Source organism: Chrysochloris asiatica, unplaced genomic scaffold, assembly GCF_000296735.1.
Source record: "Chrysochloris asiatica unplaced genomic scaffold, ChrAsi1.0 scaffold00001, whole genome shotgun sequence".
Taxonomy (NCBI): domain Eukaryota; kingdom Metazoa; phylum Chordata; class Mammalia; order Afrosoricida; family Chrysochloridae; genus Chrysochloris; species Chrysochloris asiatica.
The window spans coordinates 52984765-53005220 of NW_006408519.1; the positions used below are offsets into that span (position 1 = coordinate 52984765).

At 50.5% G+C, this 20456-nt stretch overlaps 1 protein-coding gene and 1 pseudogene across 2 annotated transcripts in view; both read left to right on the plus strand.

Annotated features, from left to right (window-relative positions):
* MROH1 (maestro heat-like repeat family member 1) overlaps positions 1–20392 on the plus strand; it is a 60314-nt gene extending 39922 nt beyond the window's left edge. For both annotated transcript variants that reach the window (XM_006830773.1, XM_006830774.1), the window contains exons 28-42: positions 529–664; positions 764–876; positions 986–1138; positions 2996–3150; positions 15715–15880; positions 16279–16475; positions 17996–18133; positions 18318–18432; positions 18677–18823; positions 18903–19091; positions 19201–19356; positions 19422–19556; positions 19642–19744; positions 19828–19893; positions 20307–20392. In XM_006830773.1, coding sequence (XP_006830836.1) covers positions 529–664; positions 764–876; positions 986–1138; positions 2996–3150; positions 15715–15880; positions 16279–16475; positions 17996–18133; positions 18318–18432; positions 18677–18823; positions 18903–19091; positions 19201–19356; positions 19422–19556; positions 19642–19744; positions 19828–19893; positions 20307–20392 — 2055 coding nt within the window. The remainder of the gene's footprint in view (positions 1–528; positions 665–763; positions 877–985; positions 1139–2995; positions 3151–15714; positions 15881–16278; positions 16476–17995; positions 18134–18317; positions 18433–18676; positions 18824–18902; positions 19092–19200; positions 19357–19421; positions 19557–19641; positions 19745–19827; positions 19894–20306) is intronic.
* On the plus strand, positions 9336–9824 carry LOC102842515 (annotated as a pseudogene).
* Positions 20393–20456: the final 64 nt, after the last annotated feature.

Here is a 20456-nt window from a genome sequence, read left to right on the forward strand (position 1 = left end):
TGCTCCTAAAAGGGCTTGTGGGGGTGGGGGGGGTAGGCAAGCGCTGTCAGGAACTGGAGGGGACACAGGGAGAGGCAGGAAAGCTCAAGGGTGTGGGGGCTCTGGGCACGTGTTGCAGGACCTGGTGCAGGGGATCTGCCTTCTGGAGAGGGGACATCCCAGGGCAGCAGCAGAATCTGGTTTCTGTCTTCCCTCCATGTCCTGGGCAGGGGCCCCCCTCTGATCTCAGCCAGGCCGCTCCACTTGTGACCTGCAGCCTGGTCCTCTGCCTCATCCTTAGCCCCCAAACCAGTGGGTGAGGACCGCCCTCTGAGGATGGCACATGGGGAGCTGGCAGAAGCCCATGTGGAGAGCTGGGCAACCGTGGGGTGGGGTACACAGCATTGGATGGCTTCCTAAGAGCTCTGGTCTGGCCACAGGCTACCTGTGACCTGATCTTCCTTACCTATAGCAGGTGATCCCCCCAGGTTGGGAGTCCCCTGGGCACTCGTGGAGTCCCACTCTTCCCTTTGCCCTCTGTCTGCATAGGCGTTGGTACCCTTCCACAACCTGGGTCTCCTCGTTGGTCTCTTCTCCCCGCGCTGTGCTGACATGCGGCCCGTGACCCGCCACGAGGCCGTCGGCTGCGTCTACTCACTGCTCTACCTCCAGCTGGGCTATGAGGGTGAGCCCCTGGCCTGGTGGGGTCCACAGAGCACCCAGGACGCTGGACTGCTGGCGATGGGCTGGGCGGCCTGGAAACCCAGCCCTCCTGTCTCTGTAGGCTTTGCCCGGGACTACCGGGACGAAGTGGTGGAACGGCTGGTGGCCCTCCAGGATGGCCTGGTGAACCCAGACTTCACTGTGCTTTTCCACACATGCCACAGCATAGCCCAGGTGCCGCAGGCCTCCGCGTGGGCGCGCTCTGGGGTGGGACGTGCCAGCAGAGTCGCTGAGCCCTGTCTCTGAGGCCTAGGAGGGACTGACTGTTGCTTGTTCCCCCCAGATCATTGGGAAGCGTCTCCCACCAGATCAGCTCATCAGCCTCCTGCTCACCTTGTTTGAGGGTCTAGGGGACCCTGATAAGAACTGCTCCCGTGCTGCTACAGTCCTGATCAACTCTCTGCTGAAGGAACGCGGAGCAGCTCTGCTGGAGAAGGCAGGTGGGGGGGCTAGGGGGCAGGTGAGGTGGAGAGTCCATCGAAAAGTAAAGGTTTGGAAAGGGAACAAAGACTGCGTGGGGACAATGATAGTGTGCTGCGTAATACTGAAATGCGGGCCAGAGCAGACCTGAAGGGGGCCAGAGGATAGCCTGGCCAGGCTCTGCTGGAGCTAGACCCTCCCTGCTCTGCTCCTTTTGCCCATGGGCCTGACAGGGACGGGTCTTTCTTCTGTCTGAGGCTAGGTTAGAGTTTGGTAAAAGCAGCTCTGCTTGTTGAGGGTTCAAGGGAGTCCAGAGAATCATTGAGCCACCTGCTTGCAGCACACACGGTGGAAGCGTGGCCAGACTGCAGGCTTACTGCACCCAGCGGGGTGAGTGAGAGTCATCCTGGGTGTGTGCACTCGTGTCATGCAGTAGTGACTCCCATCCACGTGGTGGGGAGTGGTAGCAGAGCTTGTTCGCTGTCGTGTGGAGGTACTGAGGCTGGAGACTGCAGGCGTAGGTGTGTGTAAGTTGCTGGCAGGCAGCCAGGAGAGGTGCCTGGTCCCTGCAGCAGGATGGACCACATGTGCTGAATCTTGGCTCAGACACAGGAAGGCGAGCGTGTTGTGAGTTTCCCCAAGAAGCCCCTGGGGCCTGCTGGAGACCGCTCCCAGGGCGGCACACTTACCGTACCTGCTTTGCAGTCTTTTAAGTGGGGTGTGTGGTGAGTCCCCCTTGTGTGATTATACCAAGAACCAGGAAGCTGTCGACTTGAAGGAGAGATGCTATCGACCAATGCCAAGATGCTGGCTGGTAAAAGCACAAATGAAAACATGCAAAGTCACAGTAACAAAACTTCTAAGTGTCTGCATGGATTCAAGGAGGAATTTATAACTAGAAGGTAGAGCAATAGAAGGTACACGGTCTGGGCAAAAGGGAGAGAAAAACATGAACAGGTGTCTCAGGGACCCGTGAGCCAACAACAAAAGGTCTAACGAGCATCCTCGGTCTCACAAAGAGAAGGACACATGACAGGGAAAGTATTAGAAATTTCTCAGTTTGCAAAAGCCACAACCTACCATTGCCGGCAGTTTATTGAATCTCAGTAGCCATGGTGTGGCGCTGTGGGATAATGCACCGGACTGCACGGTAGGTAGTTCAAACCCACCAACTGCTCCTCAGAAACCCTGTATACAGGGCCGTTATGACTTGGAACTGACTCAAAGGCACTTAACACCAACAACATTGAATCTCACAGCAAGATGTCTCATAGTCCAACTTCCAGGAACTAAAGAGAAAGGAACAAATGTGAAAATAGCAGCAATCGGGGAACGATTCAAGTGTCGGACGGCTTTCTTCAGAAACCCCGGGGGCCCAAAGGGAGGCCGCACAGCTTTCAGGTAGTAGCAGTAAAGAACCGTCAAGCTAGAATTCTGCACCCACCAGTATATCCGGCCAGAAAGAAAGGGATGACCAGATACCCTCCGGCTTTGTCTTTGATGTTATCGCAGCAGACCCTGGTGGCTCCCGGCTGGGTCTCTGGTAGGGAAAGAGGATTCTGGCCGTGATCCCATGAGCACCCATGAGGGCTGGGCCACTGAGTCCCTGCAGAGCCCGGGTAGCTTGGGCTTCGCCGAGGCCCATCCTGTTCTTTGGCTTCAGCTAGGGCTCCGTTCCCTCTGGCCAGCTCAGCATGGGGTGGCTGTGGACGGGCCAGTGCAGGTCCCACCTAAGGGAGCCTGTGACCCTCTGGGTGTGACAGCCTGAGAGCAGCCTGGGTGGGCATCTGCGCAGCTGAGACCACTCTCTGACCATGGGAGTGAGGTCGAGGAGGCCACACCTGACTCCAGCTGGGTCACCTGTCCTGTTCAGGTGCCCGAGATCGTGAGCGTGCTGCGTTCTAAGCTGCAGGAGACTCAGGAAGAGCATGTCCTGAAGGCTGCCCAGCACAGCGTGTGCCTGCTGGCCTCTCAGCACCGGGCCGCCGTCGTGTCCAGCCTTCTGGGCAGCCCCTTGCCCTTTGACAGGTACCCCCCCTGCCTCTGCTGGATACTGCGCTGCCCTCCCCTGCCTTCTTCATGCGTCCTGGGGCCCAGGCTGGATACTGTGCACTGCCCTCCCCTGCCTTCTTCATGCGTCCTGGGGCCCAGGTGGGGCTGGCTGGAGGTTACATGGAGATCAAAGCCCCAGGGGTTCCTGTGGCCATGAGGCTCCCCTGTCCACTTTGTCAGCTCTGTTACACTAGACATGGGACACTGTCCTGGCAAACTGCTCTCCCAGCCTTCCCTCAGTGGCTCCCTGTTTGCAGGCTGCCTCAGGTAGCAGTGTGAGCACCCCAAGGTCCCTGCTCTGTCCAGGAGTGTCTGGGTGCTCTGAGGCTGGGCTCCCTGGCACTGCCATGCTTTGCTTCCGCCTGGCAGGTGGTGCCTCTTACCCAGCATTTTTACCTTATTAGTAAGCCTATACTTACAGATAACACCTAACGACTCACCAAACTCATGCTTATCACATAGTAAACCCTAGCCTGCTCCCCTCACACCCCCGCAGGAGCCCCTGATCCCGATCCCACACCTTCCATCGGCATCATCTTCTGGTCTTGGTGTCTCTCTGTTTTCATGTCTTCACTGACAAAGGCACCTTTCCACAGTTTTTCTTACTGGCTTCACTTTTGTTGTTTCGGACCTTGGGAGACCCCATGTGTGACCAAGTAGAACTGCCCCATAGGGGTCTATCTGTACGGAGCCACTGGCCTCACACTTACCATCCCAGGGACCCTTTATTTTTCCTGTTCCACGTACCTCTGCTGCCTCTCTCTTCAAGGTTGCTGCTCCCTGACAGTGACCACGTCACAGTGACCCAGGTGTGAGGTCTGTGCTCACATAGCCCCAGCAGGCCTGACCTCTCTCTCTTTGGCTGGGCTGGCCTCCTGTGCCTTGGGTGTCCGGTGGCCTGGCCACATGGCTGCCACTTGGTCTGCTCTTGGTGAGGCGTCACCTATAGATAGAGCAGGGCCTTGTGTTCCCCCCTGTCATCATCAGAGAGACGGCCTGCCCATCCCTAGTGGGCTCCGGAAGCCCTTGACAAGCGCCCAGGGGTCAGCACCATCTGAACCTGCCCCCAGACTTGGACGTCGGGGCCAGTGGGTTCATGTGGGCAGCACTTGCGGGTTTCGGTGTGTACTGTGCACCCTGTCTGGATGTTGTGGTGGTCCCCTTTAGGCTGTTAGGCATAGTGGGGCTTTGGACGTTCTCTTGGTGGACAGAAGCCTCCTTTCCTCTTGCCTCTGTGTCCAGGAGTGGCATTGCTGTGTTTCTGTGATTGCCCAAGGATGGCGTGGGCCAGATGTGGCGCACTGCCTGTTGATGCAGCCTGTAAGCCTGATAGCTCTCTAGGACCCACCAGGTCAGCGGTGTGAGCCCACCAGCTGCTCCATGAGAGACAGATGAGGTGTTCTGCTCCCATAAAGATTTCCAGCCTTGGAAACCCTGTGCATCGTTGCTATGAGTCGGACTTAGCTTGATCGTGGTGGGTTTTGGAGTATAAGCTAAGGATTGGTTTAAAAAAACTCAGAAGAATACGATTTCATGATGCTTGAAAATCATGGAATTCAAATTTCACTGTTCATAAATAAGTTTTGTTGAAAAGCAACCACGCCCATCCATTTACATATTGCCCATGGCTGCTTCCACACTTCAACACAGAGTCAAGGGACCATGGCCAAGCCTGAGGTATTTGTTGTCGAGGCCTTTTAGAAGCAGCTCAGCTCTGGCCTGGCTCCAGTTCAGTGTGGATCCAGCAGATGTGGCCACACCTCTCTGGGTTGGGGAGCCTGGCGTCCTGGCATGGCCTGCTGTTACCATAGTTTTGCATGCAGGCCAGCGCTTGCAGTGTTTTCTTGTCCTCTGGATGTGGCCTTTGTGTCACCACCACTTCCTTTTTAGTCCAGGCCTCTTGTCACTTCCCTTCTGCCCAAGGTAAGGGCATTTGGATGAGACACTCACCATGTTTGTTGATCTGAAATGTATTTTACCGTCATTTTTGTTTATAACTTTGTATTGTGGATTGAATGACGGTAACAGAACAAATGACCAATCCCACAGTCTACAATCCGTGTCATTACAGTGATTGCCGTTCCTTCCATGTGCCATCAAGTCAGTCTTCCCTCGGTTCACTTGAACTCATGCACTCCTCCCTGTGCCTTCCACTGCCTTCATCTTTCCTCTACCTCTTGTTGTACATTGTCTTCCCACCACCCAACGTAACGTGTCTACCGCTACCTAGTGGTAACCTTCCTTCCCTACCCTCCCATCTCTGGTAACCATCATAGAATGTTTCTTTTACCAAGAAAACCTTTTCTTAACTTGTACAACTGTGGTCTCATACAATGTTGGTCCTTTTGTGACTGACTGATTTCACTCAGGAGTCCTGGTGTGGCGCTGTGGGATAATGTACTCGACCGCGAGGTCTGTTTGAACCACAGTGTTAGTGATTCAGATTCAGCCGCCACTCCTAGCAAACCCTGTGTAGGGTCACTATGAGCCGGAACCGACTACAAGGCACTTAACAACAACAATTTCATTCAGCACAATGTCCTCCAGGTTCATCCCTGTTATGAGGTTTTTCACAGATTTCTTATTATTCTTTGTTGTGTTGTATACATATCCCAAAGTTTGTTCAACCATTCTTCTGTTGATGGGCATTGAGGCTGTCTCCCTGTGTTTGCTGCAGTGAACACGCGTGTGCATTCATCTCCTCACGTCACAGCTCTTATATCTTGAGGATCGATATCAAGCAGAGGGATTGCTGGATCATATGGAGTTTCTATTTCCCACTTTTTGAGAAAGCACCACACCATTTTACAGTCCCATTAGCCGTGTAGTAGGAGGGTCTCAGTCTCTCCAAACACTTGCCAGTATTTATTGTTTGCTGTTTTGGTTTGGTTTTTTGTTGTTGTTATCAATGCTGGAGTAAGATGATAACTCATTGTTGTTTTTATTTGCATCTTTCTAAATGATAACATTGTTCACAAAGCATTGATAACAAGAGTTTTAAAAAAAAATGGAAAAGAACAAATATTGACAAGGATGTGGAGAGACTGGGACCCTCCGATACTGCTGGTGGAACTGTAAACTGGTGCAGCCACTGTGGAAAATTGTTGTTTTCTCGTAACCTACCTAACTCATCGTATCCTATGCTGAACAACTAATCCAAGAAGCTAGATTATATGAAGAAGACTGACATCAAGATAGGGAAGAGCACTCATTAACAACCTGCTATATTTAGATATCTCAAACGAGTAAAGTTTTGCTAAAGGTAATACAGAAATGGCTACAATCATACATTGACAGAGAACTTCCAGAGGTTCAAGCTGGATTCAGAAGAGGCCGTGAAACGAGGGATATCATTGCTGATGTGCGATGGATCTTGGCTGAAAGCAGAGAATATCAGAAAGATGTTTCCCTGTGCTTTATTGACTACGCAAAGGCTTTCGATTATGTGGATCATGACAAGCTATGGACAACATTGAGAAGTATGAGTATTCCAGAACACTTAATTGTACTTCTGAGGAATCTGTACCTAGACCAAGAAGCAGTTGTTCGAACAGAGCATAGGAACACTGAATGTTTTAAAATTGGGAAAGGTGTGCGACAAGGTTGTGTTCTTTCACTAATTTTATTCAACCTGTATGCTGAGCAAATAATATGAGAAGCTGGGTTCCATGAAGAAAAGCGAGGCGTCAGGATGGGAGGAAGACTCATTAACAACCTGCCATATGCAGATGATACAACCTTGCTTGCTGAAAGTGAAGAGGACTTGAAACATTTACTTATGAAGATCAAGGAGCACAGCCTTCGGTATGGATTGCATCTCAGTGTCAGGAAAACAAAAATCCTCACCACTGGATCAATAAACAACATTCTTATCAATGGAGAAAAGATTGAAGTTGTCAAGGACTTCATTCTTCTTGGATCAACTATCAACACTCGCAGAAGTAGCAGTCAAGAGATCAGACGACGTATTGCATTGGGCAAATCTGCTGCACAGGAACTTTTGAAAGTGTTGAAGAGCAAAGATGTCAGCTTGAGGACTAGGGTGCAGGCCATTGTGTTTTCAATAGCCTCATATGGATGCGAAAGCTGGACAGTGAATAAGGAGGATCGTAGAAGAATTGATGCCTTTGAGTTGTGGTGTTGGAGGAGAATACTGAAAGTGCCACGGACTGCCAAAAGAACCAATAGATCTGTTCTGGAAGAAGTGCAGCCAGAATGCTCCTTGGAGGCCAGGATGGCTAAGCTTCGTCTCTCCTACTTTGGACATATTGTCAGGAGGGAACAGTCGCTGGAGAAGGATGTCATGCTGGGTAAGATGGAGGGTCAGAGAAAAAGAGGAAGACCCTCAATGAGATGGATCGGCCAGGTGGCATCATTGATGGCGTCAAGTGTGGCAGCGGTAGTGAGGTTGGCCCAGGATTGGACATTGTTTTGTTCTGCTGTGCATGGGGTCGCTATGAGTCGGTTCCAACTTGATGGCACCTGACAACAACAACTACAATATTTAGATGATACAACCTTACTTTCTGGAAGCAAAGAGGATTTAAAATACTTACTAAAAAAAAATTTTGTAGATTGCACCTCAGGTGTAAAGAAAACAAAAATCTTCACAACTGGACCAATAAATAATAATATAAATTGAGAAAAGATTTGAAGTTACCAAAACTTCATTTTGATTGGATCCAAAATTAACACTCATGGAAGCAGCTGTCAGGATAAATGATAGGCAAAGATGGCAGACTAGGCAGACACACTACATGGGTTGTGTACAACAAAGATGAGAGAAACCTAATGAAAAAGACAAGGGTGAGAATCCTGGAACCCTGAATTTCAGAGCAAAGGTTACAGAAGTGGATGGAGTGCTTGCTGGGAGGACAAACAGCTGGGAGAACAAGAGAGAGAGAGAGAGAGAGAAACTGATGGATGGCCTGTCAGACGCGATGCAACCCGTGAGCAACTTTGGTGACAGAAGGTAGCCTGGTCGAGTAGATTCACACAGGCAGTGGTAAAGGAGAAAACAATTGTGCCAGTACAGGCCAGCCACAACCATACCCTCTGCAACTTCATCTACTGGGCAAGAGCTAATAGCAGCTCCTATGCCATGTGATCAACAATAGACAGCAGCCAACAGCCTCTGAAATTTAGGTGTGTGAAAGGAGAACAGTACACGCACTTCCATTCTGTAACTACACCCACAGGAGACCGTTGGAAAGAGCGTAAGGGCTCATCTATATACAGTCACCATTTAAATTCTAATGCAGCTACACCACAATGTCCTAGACAATTTTAGCTCACATGAAAAAACAGGAGAGAATGACTCCAACAAATGACCAAGATATAGAGCCAGAAAACATTTCTGAGGAAGAAAAGGTAAAGGAACTAACTGAAAAAGAATTCAAAAGAGTGATATTTAAGTACCTTCAAAAGATTGATAGATCAAGGAAAACAAGGAGAAGGCAGAAAAATTTTTTAGGAGAGTACAGAAAAACACTACAAGAATAAACAGAAAATAAATGCACATTTTGAAACAAGGCAAAGCCTGCGATTAGAAAACCAGCAGATGAATACTGAGATTTCAGAACCGTACAGTACCATGAAAGGGTAAAGAAGCAGATGGAAGCCCAGATAGTGAGCTTGAAGATAAATCTCTCAATACTAGTATACTCAAAGAACAGTCAGAAAAAAAGAATGAAAAAGTTCGAAGAAAGCCTAAGATTTACATGGGACACCATGAAGAACGACTTATAAGTAATTGGAATTCCAGGACAAGAAGAAACAATAAAATTAGCACAGAGAAAATTGTCAGAGTTACTAGAAGAAAATTTCCATAACATCACAAAGCTAAGAGATTAGCATATGGGAAGGATTCGATTCCAAAAGAAAGTCTCGAGAACACAATCATAATCATCAAACTTTTCAAAACCAAAGACAAGGAGAGAGTCGTGAGAACAGCTCAGGAAAAACGAAAAGCTACCTCCAAAGATAACCAGTAAGACTAAGTTCTGATGTCTTAGCAGAAACCATGCAGACAAGAAGGCAATGGGCTCTAGCTGCCATCTTGTGTCCCCATGTGTGTGCACCTAATCTCAGCTGGTCTGCCAAAGTCCCCCCTGAGTGCCAGCCCTAGTCCCCCCCCAAGGCCCCATTTCCATTCCAGAAAGATGAAAGAAACGATCATGAATCAGCAAAAACTCGCCAAACTGCAGTCACACGTGCGCACTGATGGAAAAGGAACTGCTCGCAGAAAGAAGAAGGTGGTTCAGAGAACAGCCACGGCAGATGATAAACAACTTCAGTTCTCCTTAAAGAAATTGGGGGTAAATCATATCTCTGGTATTGAAGAGGTGAGTATGTTCACAAACCAAGGCACAGTGATCCACTTTAACAACCCTAAAGTTCAGCCATCTCTGGCAACTAACGCTTTCACCATCACCGGCCATGCTGAGACAAAGCACCTGATCTGAAACCAGCTTGGTGCAGACAGTCGGACTAGTTTAAGAAGACTGGCTGACGCTCTCCCCAAACCATCTGTGGATGGAAAAGTACCACTTGCTACTGGAGAGGAGGAGGATGATGAAGTTCCAGATTTTGTGAAGAGTTTTGATGAGCCGTCCAAGAAGGAGGCCAACTGTAATAGAGTTAACTTCTGAAGATAAAACTGAAGTTACCTGGAGCTGCTATTTTATATTATGACTGCTGTTTCAATTTGTTTTGTTTATGGATCTGATACCGTCTTGATCTCTAATAGTTTTAAGCCCAAGCTCTTTGGACATTGCAATTCCTTTTCAGTTTTTGCTTATACAGAATTCATGCTTTGCAGCCAATTATGCTGAAGAAGCCTGGGAATAAATTTGAGACAAATGTTAATAAAGTTCTTTGCCTAGTTTAAAAAAAAAAGGGCAATGGGATGACATATACAAAACCCTGAAAGAAAAAAATTTCCAACCAAGAACAATATACTCAGCAAAGCTTTCCCTCAAATGTAATGTGTGAAATTAGGACAGTTTCAGATCAAAGGAAGTTAAAGGAATTTGTTAAAGCCAGACCAACTTTACAGAAAAGACTAGAATGTTCTTCGGCATGAGAACAATGGCAGAACCAGGAACAGCAGGTAACAGCATGAGGTCAACCTCCATGACAACAGCACCTAGAACTGACTCCAGATAGAAATGTATTTAAAGTAAAATAACCCATCAGGACTGAAAATAGGGACCCAGATTTCAATACAGAATGAAGTCAACTACAAAGCAAAAGAAGGACTAGTGTAAATACAGAACTTCCAAATGACAAGGAAGTCAAGTAGATTTCAACATAAATCAGAGAAAAAAATTAAAACCTCAGAGGAAATTAATATATCTTTACTTCAAAATGAAAAAAAGAAAACTCAGATTTAGTAAATGAAAATGAAAAGTCACAGAAAATTATGTGACGCAATGAAACCAGTTGTTGTTGTTAGATGCCATCGAGTCAGTGCCGACCCACAGCGACCTTATGCACAGCCGAACGAAACACTGCCCGATCCTGGGCCAACCTCACTATTGTTGCCATGCTTGAGTCCATTAATGCTGCCACTTGGCCAGTCTATCTCGTTGGGGGTCTTCCTATTTTTCTCTTACCCTCCCCCTTAGCAAACATGATATCCTTCCTCAGCGACTAGTCCCTCATGAAAGTATGTGCGAAGTATGAGAGAGGAAGTTTGGCCATCCTGGCCTCCAAGGAACATTCTGACTACACAAAGATCTGTTTGTTCTTTTGGCAGTCCATGGCACTATCAATATTCTCCAACACCATAGCTTAAAAGCATCAATTCTTCTGTGGTCTTCCTTATTCACTGTCCAGCTTTCACATGCATAATGAGGTTATTGAAAATACCATGGTTTGGGTCAGGCACACCTTAGTCCTCAAGCTGACATCTTTGCTTTTCAAAACTTAAAAAAGTTCCTGTGCAGCAGATTTGCCTAATGCAATATGTTGTCTGATCTCTTGACTGCTGCTTCCATGAGTGTTGACAGTTGATCCAAGAAGAACGAAGTCCTTGACAACTTCAATCTGTTCTCCATTGATAAGAATGTTGTTTATTGGTCCAGTGGTGAGGATTTTGGTTTTCTTTACGTTGAGATGCAATCCATACCGAAGGCTGTGCTCTTTGAATTCTCATCAGTAAATATTTTAAGTCCTCTTCACTTTCAGCAAGCAAGGTTGTATCATCTGCATATGGCAGGTTGTTAATGAGTCTTCCTCCAATCCTGATGCCACGTTCTTCATAGAACCCAGCTTCTCGTATTATTTGCTCAGAATACAGGTTGAATAAGTATGGTGAAAGAATACAACCCTGTCTCACACCTTTCTTAATTCTAAACCATTCAGTGTTCCCATGTTCTGTTTGAACAACTGTTTCTTGGTCTAGGTACAGATTCCTCAGAAGTACAATTAGGTGTTCTGGAATACTCCTACTTTGCAATGTTGTCCATAGCTTGTCACGATCCACACAATCGAAAGCCTTTGCGTAGCCAATAAAGCACAGGTAAACATCTTTCTGATATTCTCTGCTTTCAGCCAAGATCCATCAGACATCATCATTACAAAAAATAAATAAAAAAACCTAAGAAAAACAAAACCCAGCACACACAGCAAAATGACAGCTCGATGTCACTTAGCAACAACATAAATAATCGCATTAAATGTAAGTGGACTATATGTACCTGCCAAGAGACAGACAATAACACAATTGATAAGAAAACAGCATCTTCCAATATGTTGTCTACAAGAGACGCATCAAAAGGATGGAGACAGTCTAAATGCCCACTAACAGAATGGTTAAGCTTGGGTACATACACACAGTGGAATACTACATACACAACTTGGAAGAATTACGATGAATCTGAAAAACACCTCACAACACGAATGAACCTGGAGGACATTATGCTGAGTGAAATTAGTCACAACAGGACAAATACTGTTTAAAGACTTCAGGTTTTTTTGATAATGGAAACATTCTATGATGGCTACAGGGGTGGTGGCAGAGGAATGATGAAAGTAACAGGAGACAGAAGAATGCAAGAATACAGGGGAATAGAGGTGAGTTATTACCCGGAACTGATGGTACGTGGAGGGGATTGCAGTCATTGTAGTTACGCAAAGTATATGATTTGTTGAACGTAAAACTGATGATCTTATCAACTTCCATTCAGTTCACAATGCAAAGTTTTTCAAAAAAAGGAAAAAAAATCCAAGAAATTGCATTAGACAGATCTGCTGCACAAGACTTCTTTAAAGTATTCAAAATCAAAGATACCTGTTTGAGAACTAAGGTGCACCTCACCCCCAAGTGTGGTCTATTCAGTAGCCTCATATGCATGTGAAAGTGGGACACTGAATAAGGAAGACCATGGAAGCATTGATGCATTGGAGTTTGGGTGTTTGAGGAGAATATTTGAAAGTACCATGAACTTCTAGAAGAAACCACTGTTGGAAGCAGTGCAGCCTGAATGCTCCTGAGAAACCAGGTTGGTGAAACTTCATCTCTCACACTTCGGACATGTTATCAGGAGGGACCAGTCCCTGGAAAAGGACATCATGCTTGCTGAAGTGGAGGGTCAGTGAAAAAGAGAAAGGCACGCAGCCAAATGGATTGGCACTGTGGTGCAACAGCGGAATCCAGTGTAAATACAGTTGTGAGACTATTACAAAGGACTGAACAGTGCTTCATTCTGTTGTGCGTAGTGTCGCTGTGCGTTGGGACTGACTCAGAAGCACCTAACAACAACAACAACTACCTCCTGATCACGTGGTTTTTGGCTGCCTGAAGGCCGCCTTTTTTTTTTAAAAAAAAAGACAAAAAAACAAAAACTTTCTATTGTTTATTGAGTGAAGGTCTTCAAACAAGATCATCAGTTTTATATTCAACAAATCAAATCATACACTTGGTTTCATCTCATTGATTTCAGTCCCCTCCATGCAAACCACTTCCTCCCTTGGGGTCCTATTTCTGTCTCACCCACCTTTCCATCCCTTCCCAACTTTGTCCTTAGATAAATATTTTCCCTTTTGATTTTGAATGGTCATTCCACCATTCCTAGTGAGCATTCATAACAACATAGTGATGATGTTATCTACCCAACCCACTGCTTGGCTGAAAGTTGGACTACAAGGGTGAGTTCCTTACAGACCTGAAGAGTGGTCGAGGACCATTGTCTCAGATTCCTCCAATCTCTGACCAGTGAACTGGTTTTTTTAAAAAATAATTTTAAGTTTTGTTCTATATATTCTGCCCCTCTCTCCAGGACCCTCTAATGTGTCCCTTCCAGAGCAGTTGGTAGTGGTAGCCAGGCACCGTCTAGAGCTTCTGGTCTCCGAGTCGTGGAGACTGAGGGTCACATGGTCCATTAGTTTGTTGGACTAATTGATTACAAGCCTTTTCAATTCTCATCATTATCCTTTGTTCTGCACATGGAGGGACCAATAGCTGCACCTTAGACAGCCATTCATGAGCTTTTAAGATCCCAGATACTAGTCACTGAAGTAGGATGTGTCGATCATTGTCTTCGTGGACTGTATTCTGCCAGTTGACCATGGTGTCCCCTGAGACTATGGTCCTGAGCCCCGGGCCCAGGAACTCATTGCCTTAAGAAGCTTCATAATATCGAAGATGTTTTCATCATCTTGCCCACTATATGTTCCACCACATTCATAGGGTGTTTGCAGGAAAGGTAACTATCCAGGTACCAATATCCATACACGTACAAGGAAGACCAGTTAATACCACTATTATTCAAAGTTACGCATTGACCGCTAAAGCCGATGATGAAATTGAAGCATTCTACCAACTTCTTCAGTCTGAAATTGATCAAACATGCAATCAAGTTGTGTTTATCATTTCTGACCATTGGAACGCAAAGGTTGGAAACAAAGAGGAATGATCAGTAGTTGAAAAATAGGGTCTTGGTGATAGAAAAGATGCTGGAGATCACGTGATAGAATTTTACAAGACCAAGGACTTTTTCATTGCAAATACCTTTTTAAACAATGTAAAAGATGGCTATACACATGGACCTCACCAGATGGAACACACAGAAATCAAATTGGCCACATCTGTTGAAAGAGATGGTGGGAAAGTTCCATATCATCAGTCAAAACAAGGCCAGGGGCAGACTGTGGAACAGACAATCAGTTACTCATACGCAAGTTTTGGCAGAAGCTGAAAAAAGTGAAAAGTCCACCAGAGCCAAAATACGATCTTGGACAATAAGCTACCTGAATTTAGAGCTCTTCTGAAGAACATAAAGACTGCAGACCCTTAGAGTTGTGGGATGACATATCAAGAGCAGCATACGGGAAGAAAGCAAAAGGTTGTTACACAAAGGAGAAGGCTGAGATGGATGTCAGAAGACACGCCGAACCTTGCTACAGCAAAAGGCAGAAAGGAGGAGGTAAAGGAGCTGAACCAAAAATTTCAAAGAGCAGCTCAAGAAGATGAAGTCAAATATTAAAACGGAATGTGCCAAGACCTGGAGTTAGAAAACCAAAGGAGAAGAACACACTCAGCAGTTCTCAAGGTGAGGGACTGGAAGGAAAAATTCAAGCCTTGACTTGTATTTCTGAAGGATTCTATGGACAAAATAGTGAATGAGTCAGAAGGCAACTACAGAAGGTGGAAGGAACAGCATCACTGTACCCTAAAGGAAGTATTTTCTCTTGGTCCATGTCAGCTGACATTTCATTCTTCTCTGGCTCCGTTGGCTGGGGGCGCTCTGACAGTTGGCTCTTGACAGTTGGCTGGGGTCGCTCTGCTTTCTCTCGATTTAGCCGGGGCACTACTGACATTTGAGTTTTCAGGTTGGTATCTTCCATTGGTTCTGGAAGGCTCTCATCCTTTCCTTTTCCAGGGGTGACTGCTGCCGTGTCCTGTCTCTCCCCACTACCTGTGGGCCTCCTATTAGACTTGTGCTAGACCTTCTTGTCCTGTGACCACCTCCTGACTGTCCCTGAATCGCTCTTGTTCTCGATCTCTGCTGGGTCTTGGGTGTTCTCTTCGGATCCATCTTCCCACCATCTTTCTCGCTATATTGAGTCGATTTCTTGTTTCCAAAAGAGCTGCTGAGTGGTTTCCTCTGCAGTTTGCTGTATCTGATGTCAGATAGTCTGAGGTCTACTCTTGTTCCCGTAGGGACACAAGGCAGAGCGGCTCTGGCAGCTGAGGGCTGGCGTCTCCCGGCCGCACACGGGGTCCATCTGTCTGGGTGGCATGCGTCTGTCTGTGGAATCACCTTTGTTTTCCCTTGTTTCCTCTTGTGCCTGGCTCTCTTGATCATGAGCTGCTCATTGCGCTCAGTTAGTTGTAGGGTCTCCCCTGCACAAAAGGGGACCTGACCTGGGAGCCTTCCCCCGGGCCCCTTCAGGCCCGGAACATTCTCTCATCCTTTTCTCTGGCTCTGCTCAACACCCTGAGGTCAGTCCTGTGTGTTGGCCATGTCGAAACGCCTGGGGAGCCCCGGGGCCCAGGTGCGATGCCCCTTTAGGTGACTGCTTTGTGTGCCACAGTCACACCTGTGCCCTGTGGCGAGCCCTGGCTGTGGAGCCCAGCCTCGGTGCCCCGGTGTTGGAGCTGCTCCTGGAGAAGATGGGCAGGGACGTCCCATTCAAGGAGAGCCGCACCTTCCTGCTGAGCAGCGCCCCCGAACGGGTGGCCACCCCACTACCCCTGGCGGTGAGTGCGTCTACCCCTCCCCACCATGGGTTGGACACACAGCCCAGCACCTGGCTGCTGCCCCTGGGAACGCTGGCCTGTCGGGCCTGCAAGCACCACAGCCGGCTCGTAAAAGGCCTCTCAGGTGTCTGTCCCCTAGGGAGATCATTTTGCGTTTTATCCTGTGAAAAAAAGTAAACCCAGCCTGGCCACTTGGAAGCAGTAAAGCATCTGTGAAAATGTTCTCTCCCTACGAGAACCCCCACTCCTACCCGCTGAGCCTGGGTGGTTCCACCCACTCCCCCACAAATGAGCCCTCCAGACTCTTGGGGACCACAGGCCAGGTGGGGGCCCTAGGGGTCAGGCCCAGCTTTCACTGCTGGAGAAGGCTGGGGAGACACTTGTGTCTTGTCTTTCAGGCCACGTGTGCCCTCTATGAAGTCCTGTCTGCTCCCACCTGTGGGAGCGCCGTGTTGGAACTCTACCCTGAGCTGTTTGTGGCCCTCCTGCTTCGAGTCAGCTGCACCGTGGGTGTCCTTTTGCCCCGGAACCTGCAGGCAAAGGAGAGGAGGAACTCTGGCACCCCCGTTGCCACCAGGAGTCTGGACCCCTGCGGGTAAGTGGGGCCAAGGCTCCCAGCCCACAGCGTGTGCGCACAGGGGTGGGCTGCTCTGTGTGGTGGCTAGACTTCTATCCATTGGTGTTGGTCAGAGCCAAAGGGAAATCTGGGCTGCATTGAGATGTTGTAGCCTCCTGGGCCCTTGACAGAGGCCCGGGCCCTGCAGTTCCCCATCTCTACTGTCCCCTGGGTCAGTGGCAGGAGCCAGGGGAGGGTAGGTGTGCAGTTCTAGCTGAAGGATCTCTACCCCTACCCCAAGGCATGCACACCTACGTGTGGGTGAGTTAGCTCCTCTGCAGGATGGGAAAGCTGCCCGCCCTGCTTGTGCTGGGCACCCCCTGCCCCATGTCCACCAGGGATGTTTTACACATTGAATCTTGGCCTCTAGGCAGTTTCCCAGGAGGATGGGCCCTATAGATGCTGAGTGGGCAGACAGAGCAGTGGACTGGCAAGGGGCTATCTCTGAACCGTAAACTGAGCCAGCCCCCTGGGGCACCTTCCCCATGACAGGAATCCTTTTGGGGAGGGCTCTGACGTTGGCCAACACAGGTGCCCTTTGATGTCCCCCATCCAGGAGCTGGCCAGGAGCCTCAGTGTTACAGGTCCCAAACCAGGCATGCCCTCTTCCCCAGACCCCTCCCCCTGCCCTCCAGGAAGGCCTTGCCTACTGGGCTGCTCAGGACAGCTGGCCCCCAGCCAATCCCACCCACTCCTCCCTGCCTTCCACGCCTGGACCTGAGGGCCTCGCACGTGGTGCTCACAGCAGGCCACCAGGCTGTGGTCTCCCAGGGCAGCAGGCCAGGTTGCTGTTGTAGCCCCGCCCCTAGGCCGGGAGCCGGGAAGGGCTCTATCTGAGAGGGGCCGACTCAGATTCCAGACGGGCCCTGGAGAGGTTACAGTATCAGACTCATTTCCTGTGTGGAGCTCAGGCTTCTCCAGCAGGGGAGCCCGCCAGGGTGGGAGTCCTGGCTCAGTGGCAGGGCAGGAAGTCAGAAGTGCTTTGGGGGACAATAGAACTCACCTGGGGAGGGGTGGCCCTCCTGCCCTGATCCCAAAGAGCCAGGGTCCCCTGTGGTGCAGACTTGGCTGTGCCAATTCGACAGGCCTTGTGGGAGCAAGTTCCAGGGAGAGAGGTAGAACTGTGGAAGTGGCTCTGGGGACACTAACAATGCCGAGCAAGTAGGCTCGACTGACATGGGATTGGCCTGCAGCATGGCCACCCTGGGTACTCGGATCCGCACCACCGTCAACACCATTACCCCTGACCCCTGCCTGGACTTCCTGGCTGGGCCAAAGTTTCAAGTCGTGTCTGGGAAATACCCCCATCCCATCCCCCAAAGGGTTGCCAGCGTGTTGCTGTGGGATCACGGTGCCCACTGCCCACTGTCTGAGCTACAGACCCACAGGGCTCACTAGTGGCAAGGGGACTCCACTGGCCTGCTCCATGAAGGCTGGCATGGGCACTGGGACAGAGAGATAAGGGGCGCGCCGACAGAGCTGAGCAGCTGTCCCCACAGCTCTGCTGTGGACACACTGCAGGCCATGCTGCTGAGAGGGGGCAGTGAGGACGTGGTGCGGCACCTGGAGCTGGAAGGTGGCTGGGAGCTGCTGAGGAGCTCTGAGGGCCACGAGGAGGGCGTCACCCGGCTAGCCAGGTGAGCAAACCCCATCTCCTGTGTGCCTAGACAGGCGTAGGTCAGTGTCAGTGGGCCCGTTTCTGATCTCCAGTTAGAGAGGACTCAGGCAGGAGTGGGGCTGCCATGCTTTCTCAGGACCAAGGTCTGGGGACATGGACAGAACAGACAAGAGCCCAGCCCACTGGCCTCCTGCCTCCTCCAGAGCCATGGCGAAGCACGCAGGGCCTCGACTCCCACTGGTGATGAGGGCCCTGGTCTCCACGCAGAGCAGCGTGTACAAGATCCAGAGGGTCACCTCCACGGCCTTCCTGGCAGAGGTGAGGTGGTCTTTACCAGGGCTCCCAAGTCCCCAGTGGCTGCTGCGGTCAGGTCTGCGGGCCCTCAGGCATGCAGTCCAGAGTGGGGCTGCTGTAGGTGTCCAGACCTCCCTTGGCCTTGGTTTCAGACCTGACCCTGCCCTAGTTGATGTTGCTGCCAGGACATTCTGGGTAGAGCTGATCGGGGGTGTCCCTGGTGGTAAGGGTTCTTGGGACTGAGTGGTGGTGTCTCCTCTGTCCCCAGCTGCTCAGCAACAATGTGGTCAACGACCTGATGCTTCTGGAGTCGCTGCTCGACAACTTGGCAGCCCGGCAAAAGGACACGTGCACTAGCGTGCGGCGGCTAGTGCTCCGAGGGCTGGCCAACCTGGCCTCGGGTTCCCCCGACAAGGTGGGCAGCGGAGAGGTGTGCGGGCATGGGTGAGATTTAAGGGTCAAGGACCCAGGTTGCTAAGTGTGGTGGCTCTTAGGTGCGGGCCCATGGCCCCCAGCTCCTGACAGCCCTGATTGGCGGGCTGGATGACACAGACGAGCTACACAGCGTGGTGGCCTTGGAGGCCATGGTGGGCCTGGCCAGGCTGCTGGGTCTGATGGAACCGTGGGACCTACGCTCAGTGTTGCTGCACATCGCCATCCGCATCCGGCCTTTCTTCGACAGTGTAGGCAGGGGCCCTGTGGCTGCCAGCCTGACCTCGACTTGGGTGACCCCTGGAATAGGGCCCCCTGTTGTCTCCTCCCATTCTCAGGGACCCACTCCTCTGCCCTCAGGAGAAGATGGAGTTCCGACAGGCGTCCATCTGCCTTTTTGGACACCTCCACAAGGTCTGCCACGGGGACTGTGAGGACGTGTTCCTGGAGCAGACTGTCAGTGCACTGGCGCCCCTGCTGCTGCACCTGCAGGACCCCCAGGCCCCCGTGGTCAGCGTGAGTTGCGGAAGGGGGTGGCGGCAAGGGGCGGCAGGGCAAGGGCTCAGCACCGTGCTCCACAGGCCTGCAGGTTTGCTCTGCGCATGTGTGGTCCCAACCTGGCATGTGAGGAGCTGACGGCAGCCTTCCAGAAGCACCTTCAGGAGGGCCGCGGCCTGCACTTTGGCGAGTTCCTCAACACCACCTGCAAACACCTGGTGAGGCGGTGAGGCGGTGGGCCGGGAGAGGGGCAGCAGGCCGTGGGGCCTGAAGGACTGAGGGGACTGCTGGCCTCTACCTCAGATGCATCACTTCCCTGACCTGTTGGGCCGCCTGCTGAGCACTAACCTATTTTACTACAAGAGCAGCTGGGAGGATGTGCGGGCCGCAGCCCCCATGTTTACAGGTGAGCACCTGAGCCCTGGAGCCGCCCACCCTCCCTGGCTTAGCAGACCTGCCCACCCTGACCTGGCCTGCTTCCTGTCACAGGCTTCCTCATGCTCCACGCAGACCCTGAGTTCCGGCATCAGGTGGACCTGGAGCAGCTTGTGGCTGGTGAGTGGACATTTCCCCAGCTGCTTGTCAGCCCTCCCCCACTTCACTGCCCAGCCTGCTCCCCTCCACTGGCCAGGGGGTCACCCTTAACTCCCCAACGTGTTGGGCTGCTGACCCTGTGGGCACCAGAGGGGCTAAGTGATTTTCCTGGATTTCAAGGATTTTTTCCCTGTCACTGGTGACCTCATCGTCTCTAGTAATTCACGGAAACTTCCTAACTGTTCCAAAAGAGCTTTAAAAACACTAAAAAAGGAAAAACTCTCTTTCCGTTGGCTCCTGAGTCCTCCCAGCAGAGAGGCCTGTTTGGAGGGTGGCGGCGGCCCCACGTGCAGGCGCCAGTGTGCCCGGGGGGATGGGGGGGATGCGGTGAGGGGGGTGCAGAGCTCAGGTGGTTGGTGTCCCCTCCCCCCCAGCACTGCAACTCCTGCTGAAGGACCCAGCGCCCAGCGTGCGCATGAAGGCCGCCGAGTCCCTGGGCCGCCTGGTGAAGTTTGCCTGAGCCTGCCCATGGGGCCCAATCGGACTGGTTCTGGGCTTTGCAGCCCTTGCCTGGGTGGGAGTGG